Source organism: Geotrypetes seraphini, chromosome 8, assembly GCF_902459505.1.
Source record: "Geotrypetes seraphini chromosome 8, aGeoSer1.1, whole genome shotgun sequence".
Classification (NCBI taxonomy): Eukaryota; Metazoa; Chordata; class Amphibia; order Gymnophiona; family Dermophiidae; genus Geotrypetes; species Geotrypetes seraphini.
In genome coordinates, this window is record NC_047091.1 from 124,353,095 (window position 1) to 124,377,793 (window position 24,699).

At 46.1% G+C, this 24,699-nt stretch overlaps 2 protein-coding genes across 4 annotated transcripts in view; one reads left to right on the plus strand and one right to left on the minus strand.

Annotated features, from left to right (window-relative positions):
* The window catches only part of STK11 (serine/threonine kinase 11), a 195,565-nt gene extending 194,410 nt beyond the window's left edge, over positions 1–1,155 (plus strand). The window contains exon 10 of the mRNA XM_033956999.1: positions 637–1,155. The gene's annotated coding sequence lies outside the window, so the exon portion shown is untranslated. The remainder of the gene's footprint in view (positions 1–636) is intronic.
* Positions 1,156–7,966: 6,811 nt separating this feature from the next.
* Positions 7,967–24,699, minus strand: part of CBARP (CACN subunit beta associated regulatory protein) — an 82,007-nt gene continuing 65,274 nt past the window's right edge. For all 3 annotated transcript variants that reach the window (XM_033957095.1, XM_033957096.1, XM_033957093.1), the window contains 3 exons: positions 22,456–22,657; positions 12,795–12,963; positions 7,967–11,660 (listed from right to left, as the gene is read on the minus strand). In XM_033957095.1, coding sequence (XP_033812986.1) covers positions 10,142–11,660; positions 12,795–12,963; positions 22,456–22,657 — 1,890 coding nt within the window. In that variant the 3' untranslated portion in view covers positions 7,967–10,141. The remainder of the gene's footprint in view (positions 11,661–12,794; positions 12,964–22,455; positions 22,658–24,699) is intronic.

Here is a 24,699-nt window from a genome sequence, read left to right on the forward strand (position 1 = left end):
TTCTGTTGCTAGTTGGAGCAGATGATTTTCAGATTTTCTATTAATGCAGCACGTTTCAGTTTGATGTTTTGAATCTTTCTCATAAGTGATGTTGATCTTTTGAGGTATTTCTTGGGGGGCACTTCTGCATGCAGTGATTTCTACTTTTCCTTCAGTGGAGTCCCTATGATCCAGTTTTGGTCATTCTGAGACAGAAACTTTACAAATATGTAAATATTTTGCTGTTCTTAAACTAGAATTATTCTGGTACTAAGAGCCCATGTACCTCGCTCCTCTCCTGCAGTAGTTCTTACTAGTCTAGTACCAACCTCACCCTCACTTTTCACCAAGATTGTCAACTGGATTCAGATTTGCCCAACAGGGACGATCCAGTCCTGGGTTTACCTCACTCCTTGCAGGGCAGGACCTTGTAATGTTGATTTCCCCATTGCATCCCCTAAGCTAAACAAGACTACAAGTACATGGGGTAAACTTAGGACTGGATCAAACTGGTTGAGCAAATCTGGATCTAGTTGACAAGCCTACCCCACACATATAGATCCCCATTTGTGGGAACAGGCCAATAGCGCTTTCATACCTTTTCCTGTATCATTCTATTACAAGCACTCATGTGGTTTTTCTTTTCTGTTTTTGTAGTCTCACTGGGACCCTACTGAGCACCCTGTGTCGTCCTGTTCTCTCTACCTTCCATTTTCTGGACCCTATGACACTTTGTGCGGAAAGCCATTACTGAGATGAAGAGGTGGAACGATGCCTGGGTCCAGAGGCTGAATGAGAGAAGATACTGGGAAGGGCGGCTCTGGGTGTGACTGCTGCTGAAGCCCCAGTCAGTACTTGGAGTTTGGGGGTCCACTGTCGGTGCCCCTGGTGCTGGAATAGAGCAGCAAGTATTCTACATGCTGGATTGGTGGCTGGATGCACTTTTTGACTCCTGTTCTGCAGATTTTTCTTTGATTTCTGTTTGCATTAGAGATGCACATAGTGAAGTGTGACTGATATTTGCACACAGAGCTGAACCTCATAAAAACACAGACTGGAACAAACCAGTGTTACATCCCTATGGAACCTGCATGGCGGGAAAGGGCTCAAATAAAGGGAATGGATTGCATTTTTATAAGAAAAAAAAAATAAAAATGACAGGTGGCTTTAACCCTTTTCTGTTCTGAAACATGTCAGATTTTCTGCTGGGGGAACAGAGCTCAGAAGGGAAACTGGAACTTTACCTCATGCCAATACATTCTCTCCTCATGCTGCACAGATAGCGCCTTTCACAACCCCCACCACAGCGATAACACAACAGGCAGCAGCAGTGCAAGCTTCTCATGCAAACATGCCCCCTCCACCCACTCCAACCCAGTTGTAGTCGTGCAAGCTTCACATAACTCACACTCACTGTCCCTCCACAGAACAGGCACAGCACAGTCGTCAGCATTGAAAGTTTCACATAGCTCACACTCACTACCTTGCCACTACTCACACTCACTGCCTTGCCACAGTGCAATTTTCTTTCTCTCTCTCTCTCTCTCTCTCTCTCTCTGCACAGCAGATTGTAGTGTATGCCATGAAAATGTAACTGGGTTACAAAAGTCACTGGAGCCAACTGCTGACTTTTAATCGATAAACCCACCAATCTTTGCCTCATCTGGGGTCAAGACAAGAGTCTGAAATATCCTGAAGATGTTGTAAAGTTTAACTCTTGTGTGGTGTTCTCCCAGGTTTACTCCCTCAAACCCTGTGTATATTTTGGAGGGCAGGGATGATTTGGAGCTGATTCTTTGCTTTGTCAATTTCATTTTGGTGGCAGAGCAATGATTGTTTTAAGCCTTGATGTGGATCCTCTTCTCACTTTGAGTCACAGCACTTCCCAAGAGCGGCATAAGCATAGTCTAGTTTTAGTGGGGCTCCTTTATTACTTTAACCCTGCTGTGGTTGCACTGCCTGTTCCCCCCCTCCCCCAGTCCACTGTTAACTCTACCACTGCCTTATTTATCAGTTAGAGTAGTGGCAGATGTACATTAATTACTTCAAAAATTTGTACCTGCATTCGTAGTGAGGGGTTTTGGGTGGCATTTATCTTTTTACAATCCCACAGCAGATGCCAATATCTTCTTTTACCTGCCCTGCCTCATAGCTTTTACAGTTCTGCCAAGGTGTGTGGTCTCTTTTGTTTAGTGAAAAAAAAGCAGCAGAAGGGGAGTTTCTGCTATTTAGTCTTAGACACTATCTCACTCTAGTTATAATAGCAAAAAAGGACAGACGCTGTAGCTTATGAATATATGAGACACATTTAAAGTGGAAGAATCTACTTCATCATGCATTTAACTTAGTGTTAACTTTCTCTGTCTCATGGCACCAACTGAAAGGAGGCACAAGTTCAACAGGCTGGTGCATGCTCATAGGCCCTGCTGTGGTCCTTCCACATATTTCTTCTGTTACCAAGGAAACAGTGTGAGGTAAGAAATTCAGAGCTGTGAATGTGCGCCACTTCACAGGTTGTATTGCTACTGTGAGAGCTAACTTGCGCACTTCATAGGACCAGACAGGACCAGGAAGATAGCATGAGGTCCTGGCACCTAATGAACTTTGGCAGTTGAATCATTTAATTATGTTTCCATTTCCTAAATATGACTGGCCAGAGGGCTAGAAATTCCTGAAAAAAAGTGTTCATCCCCTACAGCATGGGATAAAAATGCTTGGGACTGGTCTTTATTGCCTGCATCATGTGCTACAGAAAGGATAGAAATGACCAGGGATTGTGTTTATTCCCTACACTGTATGATACAGTAAGATAGAAGGATAGAAATGCCTGGGAATAGTCTTTATTTTCTGCAGTATATGATATAGAAGAGATGTAAATGCTAGAGAATGATCAGATGTCTGGGGATGGCTTTTATACCATGCACTGTGTGAGATAGAAGGTATAGAAATGGCCAGGGGTGGTCTTTATTTCCTACCCTGTGTGATATAGTAAGATAAAAGGAGTAGGAATGCTTGAGGATGGTACTTATCCCCTGTATCATGTGGTACATTGAGGTAGAAGTGAGAGAAATGGCTACAAATATTTTCCCTCTACACTTGTGATTCCGTGAGATAGAAAGGATAGAAATTCCTGGGCCTAGTGCTTAGTCAGTGCACCATGTGATATTTTGAGATAGAAGGGATAGAAATGCCTGGGAATGGACAGAAAGGACAATGTATGTCTTTCCCCCTGCACTGTGTAAGGCACTAAGATAGAACAGTTTGGTGCAACATTTGATATATGGTCATTTGGTATAACCAAAATAGTCCAATAGATAGAGAGAAGAGCAGGAAAAAAAAAAAACGAATTTTAAATCAAAAATCAAGAAATTATTTAGAACAAAAATAGCTGTTTCTAGGTGTTCCATGTCTGTGGCTGGTTCCATCTCAACCCCTCCACTGCTGTACTGTCAATTGTTTCCATAAGGGTCTTTAAACAAGAAAGCCTTAAGACATTTGGTAAATGATTCCACATCGAGAAGGTGCTGGGAAGAATACAGTGTCCTTGTAGATACGAAGGGGTGCTGAAAAGTTCTCGGCCCAATCAAATTCCTAAATTCGAGCGTTATTTTACCACTGTAGCTGAAAAGATTATTTTATTTTGCAAAGTGCCAATTTGCAGAATCGTAATGCTATGTTTTGACATTGTTTCAGATCATTGATGGAACCATGTCAATTAAAAATGTGGAATTTTCAAGTGTGGAACTCCGAGCCATCATGAAGTTCCTATTCCTGCAGAAGAAAACTCCAAAGGAAATCCATGAATATATGATGCAAACATTGAGTGACAAATGCCCACCATACTCCATAGTAAAGAAGTGGTGTGCAAACTTTCATTCAGCATGGAGAGACCGAAGATGCAGCAAGGTCTGGGAGACCTCAAATAGTCAACTCCTCAAATTGTTGACCATGTCCATGGCCTGATTTTGGTAGATTAGCAAATATTGGCTAAAACAATTGCTGAGATACTACAGGGAACGTGTTGGGAGGAAGGAGGAAGGAAGATATCTTCTTTTTCAAGGGTCCCACGACAACAAGAGGGCATCCGTTGAAAATCAGGGGCGGGAAACTACGAGGTGACACCAGGAAATTCTTTTTCACTGAAAGAGTGGTTGATCGCTGGAATAGTCTTCCACTACAGGTGATTGAGGCCAGCAGCGTGCCTGATTTTAAGGCAAAATGGGATCGGCACATGGGATCTATTCACAGGGCAAAGGTAGGGGAGGGACATTAAGGTGGGCAGACTGGATGGGCCGTGGGCTCTTATCTGCCGTCTATTTCTATGTTTCTATGTTTCTATAATCCATAAGCAGATGGGTATGCAGAAGCAATCAGCCAAGTGGGTGCCCAAATGCTTGAATGCTGACAAGAAACTATGTTGAGTGGACACATCCAAATTGATTTTGCAGTATTTTCAGCGAGCTGGTGCCAACATTTTAGAATGACTAGTTACTGTTGATGAAACATGGTTACACCACCATGATCCTGAGACAAAAGAACAATCCATGCAATGGTGGCACTCAGATTCTTCAAGGCCAAGGAAATTCAAGACCCAAAAAGTCAGAAGGAAAGGTCATGGCCACAGTGTTTTGGGATCAGTAAAGTATTGTAATGACTTGACTACCTTTCAAGGGGCCAAACAGTTAATATAGAATACTACTGTAACTTGTGCTTATTAAAGGAGGCACTGAAAGAAAAAGGAAGCTGCGGAAAGGAGATATATTTTTGCAAGACAATGTACCTGCTCACAAGGCTAGCAAAATGATGGATGTTTTGATGCAGTTGGAGTTTCAGTTGGGGTTTCAATGCATAAACCATCCACCCTACTCACCAGATCTTGCTCCATTTGACTATTTTCTGTTTCCAAACCTTAAAAAAGAGTTTGAGAAAATTTTTGAGTGATTTGGAGGTGACATCAGAATTTTTTTTTTTTAAGGATTACAGAAACTTCAGACATGATATGCCAAGTATGTTGAACTTAGGGGTGAATATCTAGAATAACTTTCATGGTTTCACATCATTCCCTTCTTGGTTGGTCTGAGAACTTTTCAGCACCTCCTCATAAGTACAGAATTAAATAAAAAGATAAAGCAAGTGGAAGACTGGTATAGTGTATCTTAAATACCAGTATTAGGCTCTTAATTACTATCATGGGACACAGGGAGCCAATATTCTTCTGTCAACAAAGGGGTAACATGATCCCATTTATACCTGCATTTAAGCAATTTTACTTGAAGTTGACAAAGCTCTGAGGAATAAACTACTTTGAGCGGAGAGTTGCAGTAATCAATAGTGCTCATGACAGTAAAATGAAATAATATTCTTAATTTGGGAAAACAGATTTAACAAAGCAAGTCAAATGTAAATTGGTTGAGACAAGGACTGTGTCATAATTCAAGAAAACATGGGACAGGCACCTGGGATCTCTTAGGGAGAGTAAGAGATGGTGGATGCTGTGGATGGGCAGACTGGATAGACCATTTGGTCTTATCTGTCATCATGTTTCTATGTTTCTATTTCTTTAAGTGTGGTGGCTTCTTGGTGCAGAATCCAAGGCAGTGCCATCTGACTAAATTTGCAGGGCAGCCACATGGTCCACTCTTTTTATACCTTTATGAAGTTTTACAGAGTGGACTTGTCAGCACGAGCACACATGACTTTTGGGTCCTCAGTAGTGCTGCCCAATTCAGGGAAAATTTTTTTTAATTCGATTCAGGCTATTGAATTGATTTTTCATTTCAATTTGCTTTTCCCGCCGCCCAATCAGGCATTTTTTTCCAATGTCCTGGCGGGTTTATTTTGTAGCCTTTACACCCATTCCACCCCCCTTTTCCCTCTCCAACCCCATACCGGCACTGTTGTATAAACAAAATAAAAATACTTTTCCTCTGTTAGGTCCTAGCTCACGCTCGCTGTCTAACACCAGCTCTGGCAGGATACACATTTCAAATCTGACATACTGTAATTACAAAATAGAAAATAAAATTATTTTTTCTACCTTCAACTGCCATATCCAACATTTGTTTCTTTTCCACTGTCTACCATCTCTCTCCCTCTCTGCCTTGTACCTTGGGTCAAACCTCTATTTCCCTCTGATTCCTTATGGTAGCATCTCTCTCTTCCTTCTCTCCATTATCATGTGCAACATTTCTTTCTCTCTCTCCCTATGTACCATCTCTCTCTGCCCTCCACTCTGTCCAAAATTTCTCCCTCTTTCTTCTTCATGCATGTCTCCCTCTCCTCCACCATATGCAGGATTTCTCCCTCTCACCTCTTTATACCTCTTTGTTTCATCTCTCCCTTCCTCTCCTCCACCCCAATTCTTCCTCTCTTCCCCTATGTACAGCATCTTTCCTCTCCTCCCATCCATCTGAGAAGCAGCTTTCATCCTCTCCCACTCATCCCCCTTTGCAACAGCTTTCCATCCCTCCCATCCTCCTGTGCAGTAGTTTTCCATCCCTCTCTCCCATCCTCCTGTACCCTCCCACCATGAGTTCTGACATACCTCCAGGCCTTCTAAAGCAGCAACAGTGGGTGGTGGCCTTCAGCTGCAGCAGCACTCTGAACATGCTGTTTAGCAGCCTGCCCCACTATGGCTTCCCTCTACTACTTCACTGATGAGGCAGAGGGAAGGTCCCGGTGGGGCAGGCCGTGAAGCAGCCTGTTTAGAGTACTGCTGCTGCTGCTTTAGAAGGCCTTGGAGGTATGTCAGGTCTCACCAGGGTGGAGGTGGGATATTGGTTGCTGAATCGGTGAGTCCTATTTTCTCGGACAATGAAATGATTCGAATCAATTCACCAAACTGAATTGGTGAATCAATTTGAATTGGGCAGCACTAGTCCGCAGTGCTTGTTGCAGGCTCATCTGTCCCGCCCTAAACTCAAGGGACTGCTTTGGAGCCCCTTTTGTCTCATCCGTAAGGAATCGTATGCTGTTTGCACAGGAAGGAAGAATTAGGTTTTTACCTCGATAACCTCTTTCCTTTAGAACAGCATATGATTCCTTATGCCCTGCACTGTCAGAAATAAATATAGCTGGGTTGAATTTCCAGTGTCTTGACTAATGGCAGCCAAAAGAGAAGAAAAGGAAATTTATTGTAAAGCAGAGGGGGTTAAGTGCCACTGCTTGCTACTTTCACAGAGCTGTTGGTTCTGGTTGCACACAGGTAGGTGGTGAGTTGGTTCCACCTCTAGTTTTGCAATGATTTACTGTTTTTTGTTCCTATTGTTTGTTCCTATTATTCTTATTGCAGAGCACAGCAAAGTTAAAGTTCTCAGGGAGTCTCACAAACCCCTCCTTGTTGTTATTTCCTCTTTTAGGGGCTATTGCTTGCTTTGGTACAGACTGGAGACAGAGGGCACTGCCCAGGAAGACAAATAGGTGGAGCTGAGAAAAATGATTAATGCTTTCTACAAGTTGTGGTTCATAACCCATCCATAAGAAAGAGGATTATCAAGGTAAGAACCTAATTCTTCTATCTTGATCCATGGACAGATAACAAATTCCTTCATAATGCAGACATCATCCAGGATTAAATAAGACCATCTCAACAAGAAAGGGAAGTAAAATGCCCCTTTTCAGAGATTTAGAAGGAATTGGATCACATGGAGCTCTAGTAAGACGGATAGGATAGTTTGTAATGTCATTTTGAATTGCAATAGGAAATTATCACATAAATGTTGAAAAAAGAATAGGTAAGTGAACGTCCATTATTTTATTGTTCAGATGGTGGACTTGAAAAACCTGATGAAGGTTAAAAAGCTGACTGCAACATCTGAATATTGGATGAGAAAAATTGTGCCAGTGAATCTACTGTAGATTGAGAAGTAGAGCTAGTCTGAGGAAATGAGGTGATAAACTGTCTTAGAATACTATAAAGTTTCCCTGCATTAGATGTTTGGCTGATTTTCTTAGAATAGAAAGTCTTTTGACAGTCCACAGAGCCTGTTTCTAAGAATACGACTAAAACTTAATCCTTTCCTGTGTATATGAACTATGCATTTTCTGCCATTTGTGTTCCCAGTGGCACAGTTGATGTTTATGTAGTAATAAGCTATTGTTGTACCAAATCTTTCTTCTTGATGAATTTTGTATGATTTTGAATTAGAGATAAGGAGTCATAAAATTGGTTGGGAATGGTGTTTGTTCCCTGCAGTTTGTGATCCAATGAACTAGAAAGAATAGTGATGGTCTTTATTCCCTGTACTGTATGATACCATGACATAGAAGGGATAAAGATGCATGGGATTGGTGTTTATTTGCTGCATCATGTTATACAGTGAGCTACAAGGGACAAAAATGATGTATTCTCTGCACCGTGTAATATAGTAAGGTGGGATTGAAATGCCTAGGGATGGTCTTTACTTCCTACACCAGGTGATAATAGTAAGATAGAAGGGCTACAAATGTCCAGGAATGGTGCTTATTCCCTGCACTACGTGATACCATGAGATAAAAAGGGATGGGAATGTTTGAGGATGGTCTTTATTCCCTGCACCATATGATAACAGTAAGATAGAAGAGAGAGAAATGCCTGTGGTCGATTTTTATTCCCTGCACCATGTGATAGATACAGAAGAAAAAATTGGATAGAAATTCGGTGACCACTTTCCTACTTCACTCATTTCACCAGCCCTTATTTTTAAGAGTCATAGAAATTGTTTTATTTTATTTCCTGAAATATGGAATCAAATAAATAAAAAGCTAGCATTTTCCATTGAGAAGACATTCATTAATAACAGCTTCTGTTAAAGGATGTATGTAACTGGTGGGAATCAGGTTGGAAAGCCATTTTGGAGGTTGAACATGTGCTCACTCGGCCATGAGGGATTCAGCCTGAGCCTAAAGCTCCCTGCAACCTATTGTTTTAGGATTTCTGGGATTTAAGCAGAACATCCTTTTCATCTTTATCCAGCTGAGCCTGTGGTAGTACCTAGGATATTTGCTTATATGTAATGAGATGGGGAGAGGTCCAGTATTTTAGCTTAAAAGATCAGTAGCTTTTATCTTATATTTTCAGGAGTATGTGAACACCCTGGTGCTCATGTAGAACTTGTCGAAGTTTGTAAATTTGGTTTACCAGACTGGTTGCTGATCTTCACCACCTACCCCAAGCCAATACAACAGGATTAGAGACTTCCTTTCCCACAGAAACCAGCTGAAAGTTGCTCACTTAGTCTGACCACCATTCACAGCCCCTATTGGAGAGTAATATCTGCTGGCCAAATGATACAGGATTCCAGAAGAAGCTCTGATTGCCAGGCTTGGAACAGTTGGAGGAAGTCTATCTGAAGTGGTGAAAAATCTGCAGCTGGTTGTGAATAAATGCTTCTCACCCTGCCCAGCTTATTAACATAAAAACTTGAACTCCTGTCTTTGGCCTGAAGCTCCTTTCTCCCACACCTTGTCAGGGCATCCAAAGGCCTTGAAAACTTAGCGGTTGCAAAGAGCACCATCTCACATTCCCCTTAATTCTTGGCTTTGGGGACCCTTGAGACCTCCTCTGTGCTTGCCTTAGTCAAAGTTTATTCCATGGTTAAAACATAAGAGATGGCAGGGTTTGGGCCTTGATTTTCTGAGATGACTCCAGTTCAGAGCAGCTGCACATTGAGGGTCTAATAGCAAACCTCCAAGGGTGTGATCAGCACGAGACAGGTTTCCCTCCTTTCAGGGCCCCTGCCTGCCTGTAACAGCAGTTAAGCAGATGGGTTCTTGTCCTTAAATCCTTGGTAGAATTCTTAAAGGAACTAGAGTAGGTCTCAACCTATAAGTTGTATCTTCAAGATCCGCTCAAGCTGTTGAGGGTGATTTTTTTTATTGCTTGGAAAAAAGCACGTGTGTGTTTACACATGTTTGTGTGTGTGCACATTTACATGTATGCTTGCCTACATATTTGGCTATGTGTGCTGTTTGTACATGTATTTGCCTATGTATGGCAGGTTGTACACATGCATTTATGCAAGGCTGGGAGATGGGAAGCATGGTTCCTGATAGGGGACCTTGGAACAGCTGCTGCTCTCCTTCCTCTACTGACCAGCCCTGGCTTGCCCTAGGCAGGTGACCAGAGCAGCAGTTTCTGTTACTTTAAGCTCTGGAAATAGCCATTGGAAGTGCAGAAATCCCATTACACAGGACTGTGATGGGGGGAGGTGTGAGCTACCACCACCACACATTCGGGACTCTCCTTGGATCTCCTCAGTGGCATGTAGAGCTGCTCCTCAATGGTGGTGGTCAGCTTGTCCAGCAATTCTGTTCCAAAAGTCTGGGGGCCATAGCCAAGGTTCAAGTGATGGCCAATTCTTGGTCCTTCAAGCTCTTGAGGATCAGTTGTGGTGCCCATGTTCTCCTGCAAGTCATCTCCAGGCTCCTGAGGGTCAGTTTTGATGCCTATGGCCTCTTGCGGCCCATCACCAGGCTCCTGAGGATCAGTCACAGGGCCCATAGGCTCCTGTAGGGTGCTACCTTGCTCATTTGGCTCCTCTTCAATGACTTGGATCTGGTCTTCAGGGTCGAGACGTAAAGGGCCCACAGTGAAACCTTGGTCAGCTATGGTAGTGGTGTGAGCTAACATGCTGTGCAGCTGGTTCTGTGCTGGTGGATAATTAACACTATCTCCACGACGTAGGGGTGTGCGTTGGCGCTCCAGTGCAGGGGCAAGACGCACTCCTGGATCACTGTATTGCTTGGTGCGCTGCCACTGCTTCCGTAGGTGGATCCTTGAGCGGTGTTTGGATCGTGGTGGTGAGTCATCAAACTGAGGGTCATGTCGCAGAAACTCATTGAAGAGTGCATCTGTCTTTTCATCAATGCTATAGTCCCGCCGAAGATGCAAGTCTCTATTAGCAAACATTTGCCCATGAGGAGCCCAGGCCCCAGGGCTCCCTGGCTCCCCTCCCATTGCCCCATCTTCTTCTAACTCCTCTGGGAATGAGCTGAACTCAAAGCTTTCACAGACAGTCCCTGTACGACCAGCACTGGTAAAGGATAACCGCTTCTCTGAGGCAGTTTTGTCCTTTACTGGGGCTCCAAACAACCTGCTGTCCTCAGGGAGCCGACTTGGGGCCTCAATGGAAGCATAGCCACTGTCCATCTGCAGTAGCTTCCGAGTCCCAGTCTCGCTATCGCTTCCTCGGTCTGACTCTATGCTGTCCTGCTTAGGTTGTGACAAAGGTTTCCCATGGTCCTTGTCCCGGTCCAGATTCTGTGAGATGAGACCTGTGATGCCCCTCAGTGACCATGTGTCATTTGCAGCAGAGCCACTTCCCTGTGGGCTTAAGCTGGGTGTGGTCCTTGCTGAACATAAGCCATCCATGCTGGGCTGTAGGTCTTCCAGGGTGAGGCTGGGTGTGACTCCCAGTGAGCATACACCATTTGCAGTCGGTCCCATGTACTGTGGGGTGAAACCAGGCGTAGCTCCCAGGAAAAACATGCCATCTGTGTCAGGGCCCAGATCTTGTAGGGTGAGGCTGGGGGTGGCCCCTAGTGAGCAGATGCTCTCCCCGTCACTGCGCACCGAGTCCTTCTCATTGCTGCTGCTGTACTCAGAGGAATTGTGAAGCTCCAGGGAAGCTCGTAGACTCCAGATATCATGGTAGCTGTTAGGTGGCTCTCCACTGCTTCCCACCATCTCTACAGCCTCTAACCTGAAATATCATAGGGTATTGACAGCATGGAAAAAGACAACAAGTATAGACTCAGAAAAGAACTGTGAGAAGTTTGTATATTCTATACAATAAAAATAAATAATTATTTTACTGCTAACCATTATGCAATGGTGGTTGTAGGTGAATGTGCTAATGGTGGTCTGTAGGTATGATGGAGAGATAAGGGAGCATGCTGCCAGGATTAGAATGTGTACCAGCAGGAATAAGGAGGCACGCCACAAGAGTCAGTGAGTTTGACAAAAGAAATAAGGAAGAATGCTGCAGATATTTGCAGTTGTGCTGGCAAAATATGGAAACATGCTGCAAGTTAGTATGGGTGCCAGCGGAAATAAGGAGTCATGCCACAAAGGTCAGTAAGTATGATGAAGAGATAAGGAAGTATGCTGCAGGGATACATAGGCATGCCACAGGGCCAGCGAATATGCTGACCAGAGACAAGGAAGCATGCTACAGGAGTTAGTGCATTGGAATAGTGCGTTGTGCGTAGGAATACGGAACCATGCCACAGTGGTCAATGAGTATGATGGAGATATAAGGAAGCATGCTGCAGGGATTAGAGTGTGTGCCAGCAGGAGTAAGAAGGCATGCCAAAGGGATGAGTATGCCAATGGGCATAAGGAAGCATGATGCAGGAGTTAGCCTGTATGCCAGCAGGAATAAGGCCATGCCACAGTGGTTAGGGAATGTGCCGTGCTGCTGGGGTCACTGGGTGGAGTAAGGAAGCATACCGCAGGTGTCGGTGAGAAAGCCAGCAGGGATAAGAAAGCATGCCACATGGGTCAGTGTGCTGGCAAGTATAAGGATGAATGCTAGCAGAGGTAAAGTGAACTGTTGGCACGGTTGAAGACTATTAATCAGGATTGATAACCAGATTTGTTGGCAAGCATTCAGTACAAGATGGCAGTTCCTCTCTGTCTCTTCCCCACTCCAGTTCAGCATGCAACAGAGTGTTGGGGGGTGTCTCCCACAGTGAGCGTCTTTACCTGAAACTCATTGCTTTTGTCCCTGATTGTTCTGTGGCAGTGTGAGACTTCTACAAACATCCCCTGGGGGGCACATGCACAGAAATGGACCCGACCCCCCGGCATGCTCTCTCTATCTATTGAAGAATACCTGCCGAGAGAGGGTGGGGGGCTGGCTGGGTGTTGCAGAGGGTTGAATGCCACATTGTCTGTGCGTGCAATGTACTGGATAATGTCGGTCTGATGGGGGTCCCAGTCCTCCTGCTCCATGCTCTCACTTGCTGCTCGCTGCCGCTGGAACTGACTCCGCTTTGGAGACCCTGGAAAGAAAGAGAAATATATGCAAAGTCTGAGCCTCCTCCTCTATTCAGTGTATTCAACACTTTTCCCCCATATATTTACTGGTGAAGAGGAGGAGATCAGGCATAGTATCCACACCTCCAATGTAGACAAGATAATATTGCACTAGTATTTCTTAAAAGACAGGGATGGCTCTGGCAACACCACCCTGTTTAGGGCCTGCCATTGAAACCATCACACCTGTATGGAGGCCCCCATATAGGGTTACCATATGTCTCTAGAAAAAGGATGGATTGAGACATCCAGATTTTACTTCCATTGAAAACAATGGAAGTAAAACCTGGATATCTCAATCAGTCCTCTTTCTGGAGCCATATAGTGACCTGGATTGGCCACCGTGAGAATGGGCTACTGGGCTTGATGGACCATTGGTCTGACCCAGTAAGGCTATTCTTATGTTCTTATGTTAAGCCATTCATAGTTGGCTCCTTGTGGGAAACAGACCAGAGAGAGAAATTTCACAAAGACACATAGGCACCTATGACACATCTGCTATAGTTCCAGGAGGGAGATTTTTTGGCCAATCCTAGTTTTGAACTTACAGCCTAAAGCGTTGTTTTGTCCATGATTTTAACACACTGAAATCCATGCTGCATGATAGGCTTGTCAGAAAGCCAGGACTGCCCTGAAATCTCTCTCTTGGAACTGGGTAATTTGGCAGCTCTGGCTATGTGTCTTTATAAAATGGGGCTAAAATATGTACCTCCTGCCCTGTTCTATAACCCTCAGATAAGGTAATTTCCAGGAGCCATTTCTCTAGGCAATGGCTGTTTATCTGGGTGGGTCAGTAGAGTGGGCAGACTTGATGGGCTATAGCCCTTTTCTGCCGTCATCTTTCTATGTTTCTATAAGCTATTTGAAAGTTATTCATCCTCACCTGAGGTAAAAATATATACACTGACTGATGCTTCTTTACCTTTGTTTTGATTTAGCTGTAGTTTAAGGCTGACAAGTGGATCCAGACTCTCAAGACAGGGTTGATCCAGCCCTGGGTTTACCCCATTGCATGCTGGAATTTGTAGTCTTGCTGTTCTTAGAGCATGCAATGGGGAGATCAGAACTATAAGCCTTTGCATGCATAGGGGTAAACCTAATATCAGATTAATCCCGTCCTACGAAGCTGGATTCAGTTGGCAGTAGTTGATCTTTGCCCCCACTCCCACACCTTCCTACGAAGTAGCCACTCTAGTGACCACTTAGTTTACCTACTGTGATTGTTAAACCAGCCCTAGATCTGTCCTAATTTAGCTACATACCAACATTTGGGCATTTAACACACATGGTTAGCAAGCCAAGGTTGGGCAGTTTCCTGCTGCTGTGACTGTAAGCCATCAATTCCTTTCTGAAGCTAAGTCCCTAATCTATCTATTATCTTACTTGTGGCACTTTTCTCCTCAAAACAGAGAGGCAAAGAAACTAAAATCCAAAGAGAAATAAATTTTTTTTCCAAAGTGCCTGATTCCAGTGGTGTCCCATGGGAGGGGCAGGGGGGCAGTCCACCCCGGGAGCAAGGAGCTCGGGGGTGCTAGAGCAGTTGTGGGTCTTTGCTGGAAAAGTCACAGGTCTGGTCCCCCGCCCCCTCTTACGTCAACTTCCTGTCCCAGGGTGGGGATCCAGCAGAGCCAATGACCACACACAAGGAGCCTGCAACCATGCACCTTCCCACTACCTGGAGACCAGGGAAAGGAGGGGGTGCTCCGCCCAGGGTTCCCACGTCATCGGGTACACCACTGCCTGTTTCTACTCTTTTAAGAATAAAAGGCCTTGATGGTTTGGTTCGGTGGGACGACAGCCTACTCTGGAGAGGAGAGCCTATGGTTCAAATCCTGTCGCTTGGAATCAAGGGAAGAGGTAAAATTGGGAGAAAAAGGAGGGGTAGATGTTACAAGTATTTGGTGGCGCAGGTGATCCTGCTTTCTACTGTGGAGTCACTGGGCTCAAATCCTTTAAGAATTAGAGAGGCTTAAGAAATTGAAAAGGAGGGTGGGGATTATCTGCTAACTGGTGGCCAGCACAAAGTGCCCCTGCTGCCTACTGAGGAGTCTATATGTACAATCCTTTACGTTAAAGTCATCAGATGTCTCGGAAAACTCGGACATGTCTTCTTTTTAGAGGACTGTCTGGGTGCCTGGGGGGATTTACTAAACCCAGCAGTTTGTCTGAGTTTTAGAAGGCGCTGAGCTCAGGACCACATCTGGGGGGGCCTCCAAACATGCGCCGATGCAACGTGACATGATCACATCTGTGCACTCTCTGAGGCCCTCCAGATGTGGCCCTGAGCTCGGAGAAGAAGAGACAAAGTTTGTGTGGGGGCAAGGCCGGGGGCAGAACGGGGCAAAATGTTTCATTGTTACTAAAATAGACCTATAACAGGGGAAAAGGTCTGATTCTACACTGGGAAGGCTGTGATTTCACATTGTTTAAGAACTGGGCTTTCCCTGACCCCTGTTCTACAATAGGACTTGGCAAAAAGAAGAATAGTGGAAGGAATGAAGAGCCCTTGTTTGCACTTTGAATTCTTTAAGTCAGGGGTGCCCACACTTTTTTGGCTTGTGAGCTACTTTTAAAATAACCAAGTCAAAATGATCTACCACCAATAAATTTAAAAAAAACACAAAGCACACTGTACACAGAGAAAACGTCAATTATCATTGGTATTTGGGATTTTTTCAGAGGTCAAGGCAGATGACTTTAAAATATGCACTCACCTCAGTAACAACTATATAAAAATAGACAAATATACCCCCTCCCCTTTTACTAAACCGCGATAGCAGTTTTTAGCGCAGGGAGGTGACCTTATGTCCCATTTTGTACAGGACAGTTCCGTTTTCAGATCCCCTGTTCCGTTGTCCCCACACACAGCTTTGGGATGCCAAAATGTCCTGTTTTCAGGGACAGCGTTCCGAAGCTGTGCACGGGGACAACGGGACAGGCGATCGCTTCCTGTCACTCCCTGCCGCACCAAAAAAAAGCACCTCCCTCCAGGTCCGCCACTGCTCCTCAGCTTACCTCCCTACTGCTAATCGCACCCAGAAGCCTTCTTCCCAACATCAATTCTGACGTCGGAGAGGGCGTTCCGGGCCAGCCAGGCAGCGATTGGCTGGCCCAGAACGTCCTCTCTGATGTCAGAATTGACGTCGGGAAGAAGGCTTCTGTGCGCGATTAGCGGCAGGAAAGTAAGCAGAGGAGCAGCGGTGGTGGACCGGGGGGAAGTTTAAATCGGGCCTGGAGGTAGGCCTTTTTTTCCCATGGTAGGGGAAGGAGGTAGTCAGGCAAACTGGCTGGCTTTTGCGCGACAGAGAGGTAGGTAGGTAGGCAGGCTGATTGGCTGGCTTTGGTGGAGGCAGGCAGTTTTGGGGGAAGCAGGTTGGCTCTGGGGGAGATAGGCAGGCAGACTGACTGACTTTGGGGGATGGAGGCAGGCAGGCTGGCTTTGGGGGAGGTAGGCAGACTGGCTGGCTGACTTTGGGGTAGGCAGGCAGGCTGGCTTTGGGGGGGGAGGTAGGCAGGCTAGCTTTGTGGGGGGGAGGCAGGCATGCTGGCTTTGGGGTAGGTAGGCCGGCAGGCTTTTTGGGAGGGGGTGGAACAAAGGCTGGAAGGCAGTGAGGGGGACATAGGAAGGAGGGATGAAGGCAGAGAAGGGGGGGGTTGTAAGTAGAAGAAAGACTAGAGAGATAAAGGCCTGGACCAAAGGGGAAAGACAGAGGCAGAAGCAGGACTTTGGGAAGTGCAGACAGAGGGGGAGAGCCCCTGAGGAAGAGCAGAGAGAGGCAAGATCATAACAGAGGAGGGAGAGAGAGAGAGAGACCTGGAACAAAGGTACAAAGAACTGACACTGGATCTGGGGGCACTAAGGACATAGGAAGGAGGCACTGGGGGCACTAAGGACATAGGAAGGAAGGAAGGAGGGAGGGAATAGAAAGGGACAATTGTTGGGCCTGAGTGCAGAAAGAAATGAAAGAAAAGATGCACAGTCAGAAGGAAACGCAACCAGAGACTCATGAAATCACCAGACAGCAAAGGTAGGAAAAATGATTTTATTTTCAATTTAGTGATCAAAATGTGTCAGTTTTGAGAATTTATATCTGCTGTCTATATTTTGCACTATATTTGTCTTATCTATATATATAAAATCGGAGGTATGTGTGTGTGTATGTGCCGCGATCACGCAAAAACGGCTTGACCGATTTGAACGAAACTTGGTATGCAGATCCCTCACTACCTGGGGTGATATGTTCTTGGGGTCTCGTGGCCCACCTGCACACGTGGGCGGAGCTACAAACAGAAAATCAGATTTCACCCATTCAAGTCAATGGAAAAAATGTAAAAAGCTGTGGGACCGTTTTGAACGAAAATTGGTATGCAGATCCCTCATTACCTGGGGTGATATGTTCTGGGGGTCTCGCGGCCCACCTGCACACGTGGGCGGAGCTACAAACAGAAAATCAGATTTCACCCATTCAAGTCAATGGGAAAAAATGTAAAAAGCTGTGGGACCGATTTGAACGAAACTTGGTATGCAGATCCCTCACTACCTGGGGTGATATGTTCTGGGGGTCTCGCAGCCCACCTGCACACGTGGGTGGAGCTACAAACAGAAAATCTGATTTCACCCATTCAAGTCAATGGAAAATATGTAAAAAGCTGTGGGACCGATTTGAACGAAACTTGGTATGCAGATCCCTCACTACCTGGGGTGATATGTTCTGGGGGTCTCGCGGCCCACCTGCACACGTGGACGGAGCTACAAACAGAAAATCTGATTTCACCCATTCAAGTTAATGGAAAAAATGTAAAAAGCTGTGGAATCTCCAATTATTTTACTTAGCAACCTTGACCCACCAAAACTTTGCAATGGCACAAGGCTTTGTGTAAAGAGGTTACTGGCCAATGTAATTGAAGCGACTATCTTAACCGGAAAGGGACAAGGTGAAACCGTATTTATCCCGCGGATACCACTTATTCCAACAGATCTTCCTTTTCAGCTTAAGAGATTGCAAATTCCAGTGAGACTTGCATTCTCTATCACAATCAACAAATCACAAGGACAGACTATTACATACTGTGGAGTGGATTTAAGATCCCCCTGTTTTTCCCATGGACAACTCTATGTTGCTTGCTCAAGGGTGGGTTCACCCAAGAATGTATATGTTCTTGCTCCTGGAGGTGAAACTAAAAATGTTGTTTATAATCAAGTTTTGTGTTAGTTGTATTGTATTCATTTTGTCAAATATTTCACTTTATAATTTGAATATTGTACTTTTTATAAAGCTGTAAAAAAATAATTTCATTCACCACTATAAAGTATCTTTATTTGAATCCATTTACAGTGTTATTGCTATAATTAAATACCCGTGCAACGCCAGAGCATCAGCTATTTTTCTATATTACTGAGGTGACATCTTTGAAAACCACCCAAATATAAATGATAATTAACATTAACAGTCTCTGCGTATAGGATGCTTTGTGTTTTTTTTTTATTTTATGGTTATGAAATAAGATATTGTGTATACATGAAAAATGAATGGAAGAAATTGGGGTGGGGCTAAGGCAGGATTGGGGGTGGGACTGAATATTAATAAATGTCCCGTTTTGATGAAAAAAATAAATGGTCACATTATGAATGCCCCTTGCAGCTCCTGACACTTATAGGCTCCCTGCGCTAAAAACCACTATCACGGTTTAGTAAAAGGGGGCCATAGTGCAAAATATATACAGCAGATATAAATAATCAAAACGGACATATGATCATTAAATTGAAAATAAAATCATTTTTCCTACCTTTTTGTCTGGTGATTTCATGAGTCTCTGGTTGCACTTCCTTCTTCTGTAAATCCAATATTTCTTTCTTTCTGCCTTTCTTTCTTTCTGCCCCCTCCCCTTTTCTTTCTGTCTCTCTTTCTTTCTCTCTCCCCCCTGCTTGCCTGTTTTTCTTTCTCTCTCTCCCTGCTCCCAAGCCACCACGCTGATTTCTCCCTGCTTCTCCGAGCCAGGCCTGGTGCGTACAAGAGCTGGGCCCACAAGTCTTCACCTCCAATGTCAATTCTAATGTCGGGGAGGAAGTTCCAGGCCAGCCAGCAGGGCAGGATTAATTCTTCGAGGCCCCAAAATATCAAATATTAATTCTTCGAGGGCCCGCAGAACCCCCCCCCCCCCCATCGACAGAAAGTATGACAAGCAAGCAATGCGGGTAAGAAAGGCAACAGGAACTGTAATTTTGCAAGTGGTGCTGCTTGCCCAAAGTTTCCTCTGACGCGCCCAGGTGGAAACAAGAAGCTGCGTCAGAGGGAAGCTTTGGGCAAGCCGCACCGCTTGCAAAATTACAGTTCCCGTTGCCTTTCTTACCCACGTTGCTTGCTTGTCTTACTTTCCTTCAATGGGGGGGCCGAGTTGCCAATCGGGGGGGGGGGAAGGCTCGCGTTGCCGATCGATGCTGGAGGGGCCCATGGCCATTTGGAAAAAAACAATGTTGATGCCCTCCTTCATCAGGCCTCCCTGACCATTTTGGGCCCTAGGCACATGCCTACTGGGCCTATTGGTTAATCCAGCCCTGCCAGCCAGGCAGTGATTGGCTGGCCCAGAATTTCCTCTTTGATGTCAGAATTGAAGTCGGAGGTGAAGTCTTGTGGGTCCGGCGCTTGTACATGCCTGGCCTGGCTCGGGGAGACAGGAAGAAAAAGATTGCAAAGGCAACGTGATTGCCTTGTCGATCACGATTTACCATTTGGGCACCCCTGCTTTAAGTGTTGGGATCTACCTGTCTGTTTTACAGCTCTGTCCTGGAAAGAAAGATATGGGTAGGGTTACCATATTTGTGAGGACACATGGCCCCCCCCCCACCCTGCCCCAACACACAGTGCACAGTCTCCTTGCCATGCTGTGCTCAGTGCCAACAGCTGTGCTCAGTGGTGTGCGAGGATGAGAGGCGCCCCTCCCCTGCTCCCATCCGCTCCTTCCCCGTGCACACCCCTTCCCCTGTACCTCTTTAACTTTTCCAGCACGAATAGCAACCCCCAACCTGCTGCTTGTGCCAGCGTCCACTCGTCCTCCGCTGTCACTTCCTAGGTGCAGGTCCAGGAAGTGACGTCGGAAGAAAAGCCGGTGCTGCTGCGATCAGCAAGTTGGGTGGGATTGCTGCTCACGCCAGGAACGTTAATGAGGTGCGGGGGAGCGGAGAGGAGGATGGGTGCCAGCACCCCCACCAAGATGGTGCCCAGGGCTGTGCTGCTTATTGCAACACAGGCACAGGGGCTGTTTACTGCCCCTGTGCCTGCCTAGAGAACTGACTACTCTTGGGAACCACAGGAGGCTGTAGATCAGTGTCTCACAAACTTTGTCAAGCCATGTCACACTAAATGTGGTGGCTGTGACTAAACAGCATCTCTCACCCCCCCCCACCCTATCTCTCCCGAGCCCACTTCTTCACCCCCTGCCCAGCATGTCTTCCCTCCCTTATTGTCCAATTCCTATAACTGTCTTCTTACTCTTCAGTGCATCAGCAATTCTCACAGGCTGCCTGCTGCTAACCCAGAAGCCTCCCCTCTACCACGGAGAAATGGGAAATTGCCAGAGGGGGTGGGACATGGCAGAGGGGAGGCTTCCGAGTTAGCAGCAGACAGCCTGTGAGAATCACTGCTGGTTGCCACTGACCCATTCAAAAGCACCACAAGAGCTCAGGCTGTTTTCTTCAACTGGCGGAAACCCCAACAAATGGTGGAAAATTACTAAAATTGCTTAGAGGACACTGGACATATTATAACCCTAGGTATGAAGGGGTGGAATGATGGGTGTTTATCACCTTATGAGTGGTTTAGTGATTAGTGTTCCTACTTTCTTACTGAGAATCTGTGTGTTCAGAACCTTTAAGAGTTGGCCTCACTCTTGTTTGTTTTACAAGAGTCCAGGGACAGAGAAATATAAGAGGGAAAAGAGGAAGGTGATTTTACAGAAGTGGTTTTTAAGGAAGTGGTCTTGCTTTTTATCAAGATCCCTTAATTGCTGGGCTGTGCCTGTTTGTTTGACAACCAAGTCTGTGAAAGAGAGAGGAATAAAGAGACAAAGGGAAGTTGAAAGGGTGGCTCAGTGGTTAGTGTCGTAGCTGTCCATTGGTGTTTCTGTGGGTTCCAATTTTTCTAGAGTGGGCTATTCCTGTCTCTTATATGGCTGAGTCCAAGAAAGAGAGGTATAAGAGGTATGGTAGCCCAATGGCTAGAGGGCTTTGATTGAATATAGATGGTTGTGGGGGTCTAGTTCTACCAGAAGCCAACCTAATACAGTAGTCTTAGTTAACCAGGACTCTCGTACAACCTGCAAAAAAATCGCCAGTGGAAAAAAAAATTGTCCCCCGAAGCATCAGCAGCAGCGGTCCTGAGCCGCAGACCCTCCCTCAAGCCCCAAAAAATTACAAGCGGTGGTAGTCCTGAGCCGCAAAGCCCGCTTCCCTCCCTCAAGTCCCGAAGTGGCAGAAGAATTGCAGAGACGACATATTTTTAAATATTGCAGATAGATAGATAGCATGTTTGCCCTCATTATGTGTGTATCTATTTCGGTGGCATGATCTATCCATATAGCTCTGAATATTGGGTGGACAGTATATAAAATTGCCAATTCTGGTGAATGACTTTTCCGTATATGCTTTCTGTGGTGTAGTTGCCTGCATAAAATTCAAGGGCAAGGCTGCAGGTTGCTCAGCCCTAGTCTAAATAGGGTTCTCAGATTTCTTCATTAAAATAAGATGATGTGTGTTCCCCATACCATTCTGCCCCCAGTCATAGAAACATAGAGTATGATGGCAGAAAAGGGCCGTCGGCCCAACAAGTCTGCCCACTCAAAGAACCCTCCCCCTAAGCATTTCCCATAAGCATGTCACTAGCTCAGCCCCCACACAAATCTCATCTCTTCTTCCCTAAGTCCTGACCATGTCTGGAGGGCCTCTGAGCATGCACAGATGCGACACAATGTTACACACGTGTGTATGTGACACCATCACTTTGCATCTGTGCATGCTTGGAGGCCATCCAGATGCAGCCCTGAGCTCAGGGCTTTCCAAAACCTTGACAAACTGCTGGGTTTTGGACATCAATCTAGTCCTCTCAAAAAGAGGACATGTCTGGGTTTTCCCAGACATCTGGTAACCATAGGTTCCGCAGTGGTCTCCAACCCTGTCCTGGAGGACCACCAGCCAGTTGGGTTTTCGGGATAGCCCCAATGAATATGCATGGGGCAAATCTGCACTCCTATCATCTTCATTACGTGCAAATCTCTTTCATGCATATTCATTAAGGCTATCCTGAAAACCCGACTGGCTGGTGGTCCTCCAGGACAGGGTTGGGAACCACTGGTCTAGAGCATCTCTTATTTATCTTTCCTAAGCTGAAGTGAAAGTTTGGCTTGAGAGATTCCCCAGTGGATGTCACTCCTGGTGCTCTCTCTCCAGGTGTTTACAGCCTCACCTCGCATGTCTAAGCTGGAAGCTCGCTGGCTGCTGTCCAGTTTCCACTTCTTGATTTTGAAGTAGGGGCTCGCACTCTCCAGACTGGCATGACGCCTGAGTCGAGTGAAGAACTGTAGCACAGAACCCTGGCTCTGGGGTGGAGAGGACACACCAGCAGTAGTCCCACTGCTGCTGCTCAATCTCCTGCCTGCAACACAGAACTGAAAGAAGAGGAGAAATATTCTATTTATTATTATGGGCCAGCTTTGTATAAACTGCCATACAGAGGTGTCCTGGGTTTCATGCCCAGACTCTGGCTTCTGTGCTCCATGGTGGACACTACAAAGGCAGCATTCATGGCCCTATTAGAGGGGGGAGGGGAGGGGATTTTATTCAAAGCCCTGGTGGCTCCTGTTCTCAGACACAAGATAAATGCAGTGACCAAAGTAGGAACAGTGGGAGGGTGGGTGCATGAAAATAGGGGTGGGGATAGCTGAGAATGAAAGTTCCTGAAATCAGAATCCAGGCCTGGATGGGTCTAGGACTATTCATTGTGGCCATTTCATCTCAGCCAGTTTATTGCAGCTGTTTCAGTGTGATGAACTGGCCGCGATGAATCTGATTGAGCATTTGGGGGGACAATGCTTCCCCATACACTGCAAAATTAGACCTCCAAGAGTCAGCTCCAGAGCAGCAGACCACAGGGGAGGCCGGGAAGCAGGCAGTGGTAGCAGCTGGGGAGCCAAGACCTGGGGGGTAGAAGCTGCCACTGGAGTTGCATCCTTCAGCTGCTTGGGCAGGGCTGGCTTGTGGGGAGCCCAGGTACCAGGTAGGGGTCAGGGTTGTCTCTACGGTGGTGGCTGGTGGGCCCTGGGAGTAGAAACTGATGCCGAAGCTTTTAGCTGCTCGTCGCAGGCTGGGGGCATCTGTCCAGAATGAGATGATTCATCACAGATGTTTCATTGCAGCCATGCTGAAACATCCACAATGAATTGTCCCATCCCGGGTTCTGATTAGACTGGAGTAGAAAGAAGAATCCCCAAAATATCAAAGTTGATAGATGTGACTAGAAAGAATCTCTTGGTGAGGTGGAAAGAAAGAGCTGGAAAGAAGAGAGTAGAAGATGGAGAGAAGAAAAAAAAATGAGCTGGAAGGAATGAGTGGAAAAGGTAGAAGAGGGAGAGAAGAGAATGAGTGGAAAAGGAGGGAGAGGGAGAGAAGAGAGAGAGCAGGAGGTAATGAGTGGAAAGAGAGGGAAAGAAAGTGAAAAAGGAAGAGAGGAGAAAGAATGAGCTGAAACCAATGAGTGGAAAAGAAGAGAAGAGAAAGACCAAGCTGGAGAGTGAAAAAGAGAAACTGGAGGACAGGAAGTGGGAATTGAAAAGATGGAGAGGCAGAGATAGCTGGGGAAAGATACAGGTCTCCATTAGCTCTTAGGGGGTTAATAATCAAAACAAGCGACTAAGTCTCCTTTTGGCCTAAGTCCTTAAACGTTCAAAGCAGAAGCATATTTTGATTATGGCCTGCCTCTACTAAACGCCCAGATCACCACTACATCTAAAAGTACACCCCCACGACGTCTACACTTTTTGGCCATAATGAACCAAAAAAACGCCTAAGCCCCAAATGTCCAACAGAAGGGCTTTTAGGCGAAAGAGGAGCCAGTCCTTCGCCTAAAAGCTGGATTCTGTAACCGGTGTCTGTCAAAAAGAACACTGGTTACAGAACCCACCCCCCCCCCCACAACGATCCAGGCAGGAGGGTGCCCAAGCCCTCCTGCCATGTTGAATCGCGACCCCCCCTCCCCCCCCGACAACATCGGGGCAAGAGGGAGCCCAAGCCCTCTTGCCCCGCTGATTCCCCGACGATATCAGGGCAAGAGGAAGCCCAAGCCCTCTTGCCCCGGCAACCCCCCCCCCCCCCCAAGTACGATCAGGCCAGGAGGGAGCCCAAACCCTCCTGGCCCCGGTGACTCCCCCCCCCCCGAGGACGATCGGGCCAGGATGGAGCCCAAACCCTCCTGGCCCCAGCAACCCCCCCCCCCCCCCCCCCCGAGTACGATCGGGCCAGGAGGGAGTCCAAGCCCTCCTGGCCCCGGTGACCCCCTACCCCCAACCCCCCACTACATTACGGGCAGAAGGGATCCCAGGCTATTTGATCGTCCAAGTAGCCATTTAGGACACTTTTTAGACGTTTTTTCTTTTGATTATGCCCCTCTAAGTGTTTATAAACCATACAAAATATGGCAATAATAACTCTTTAG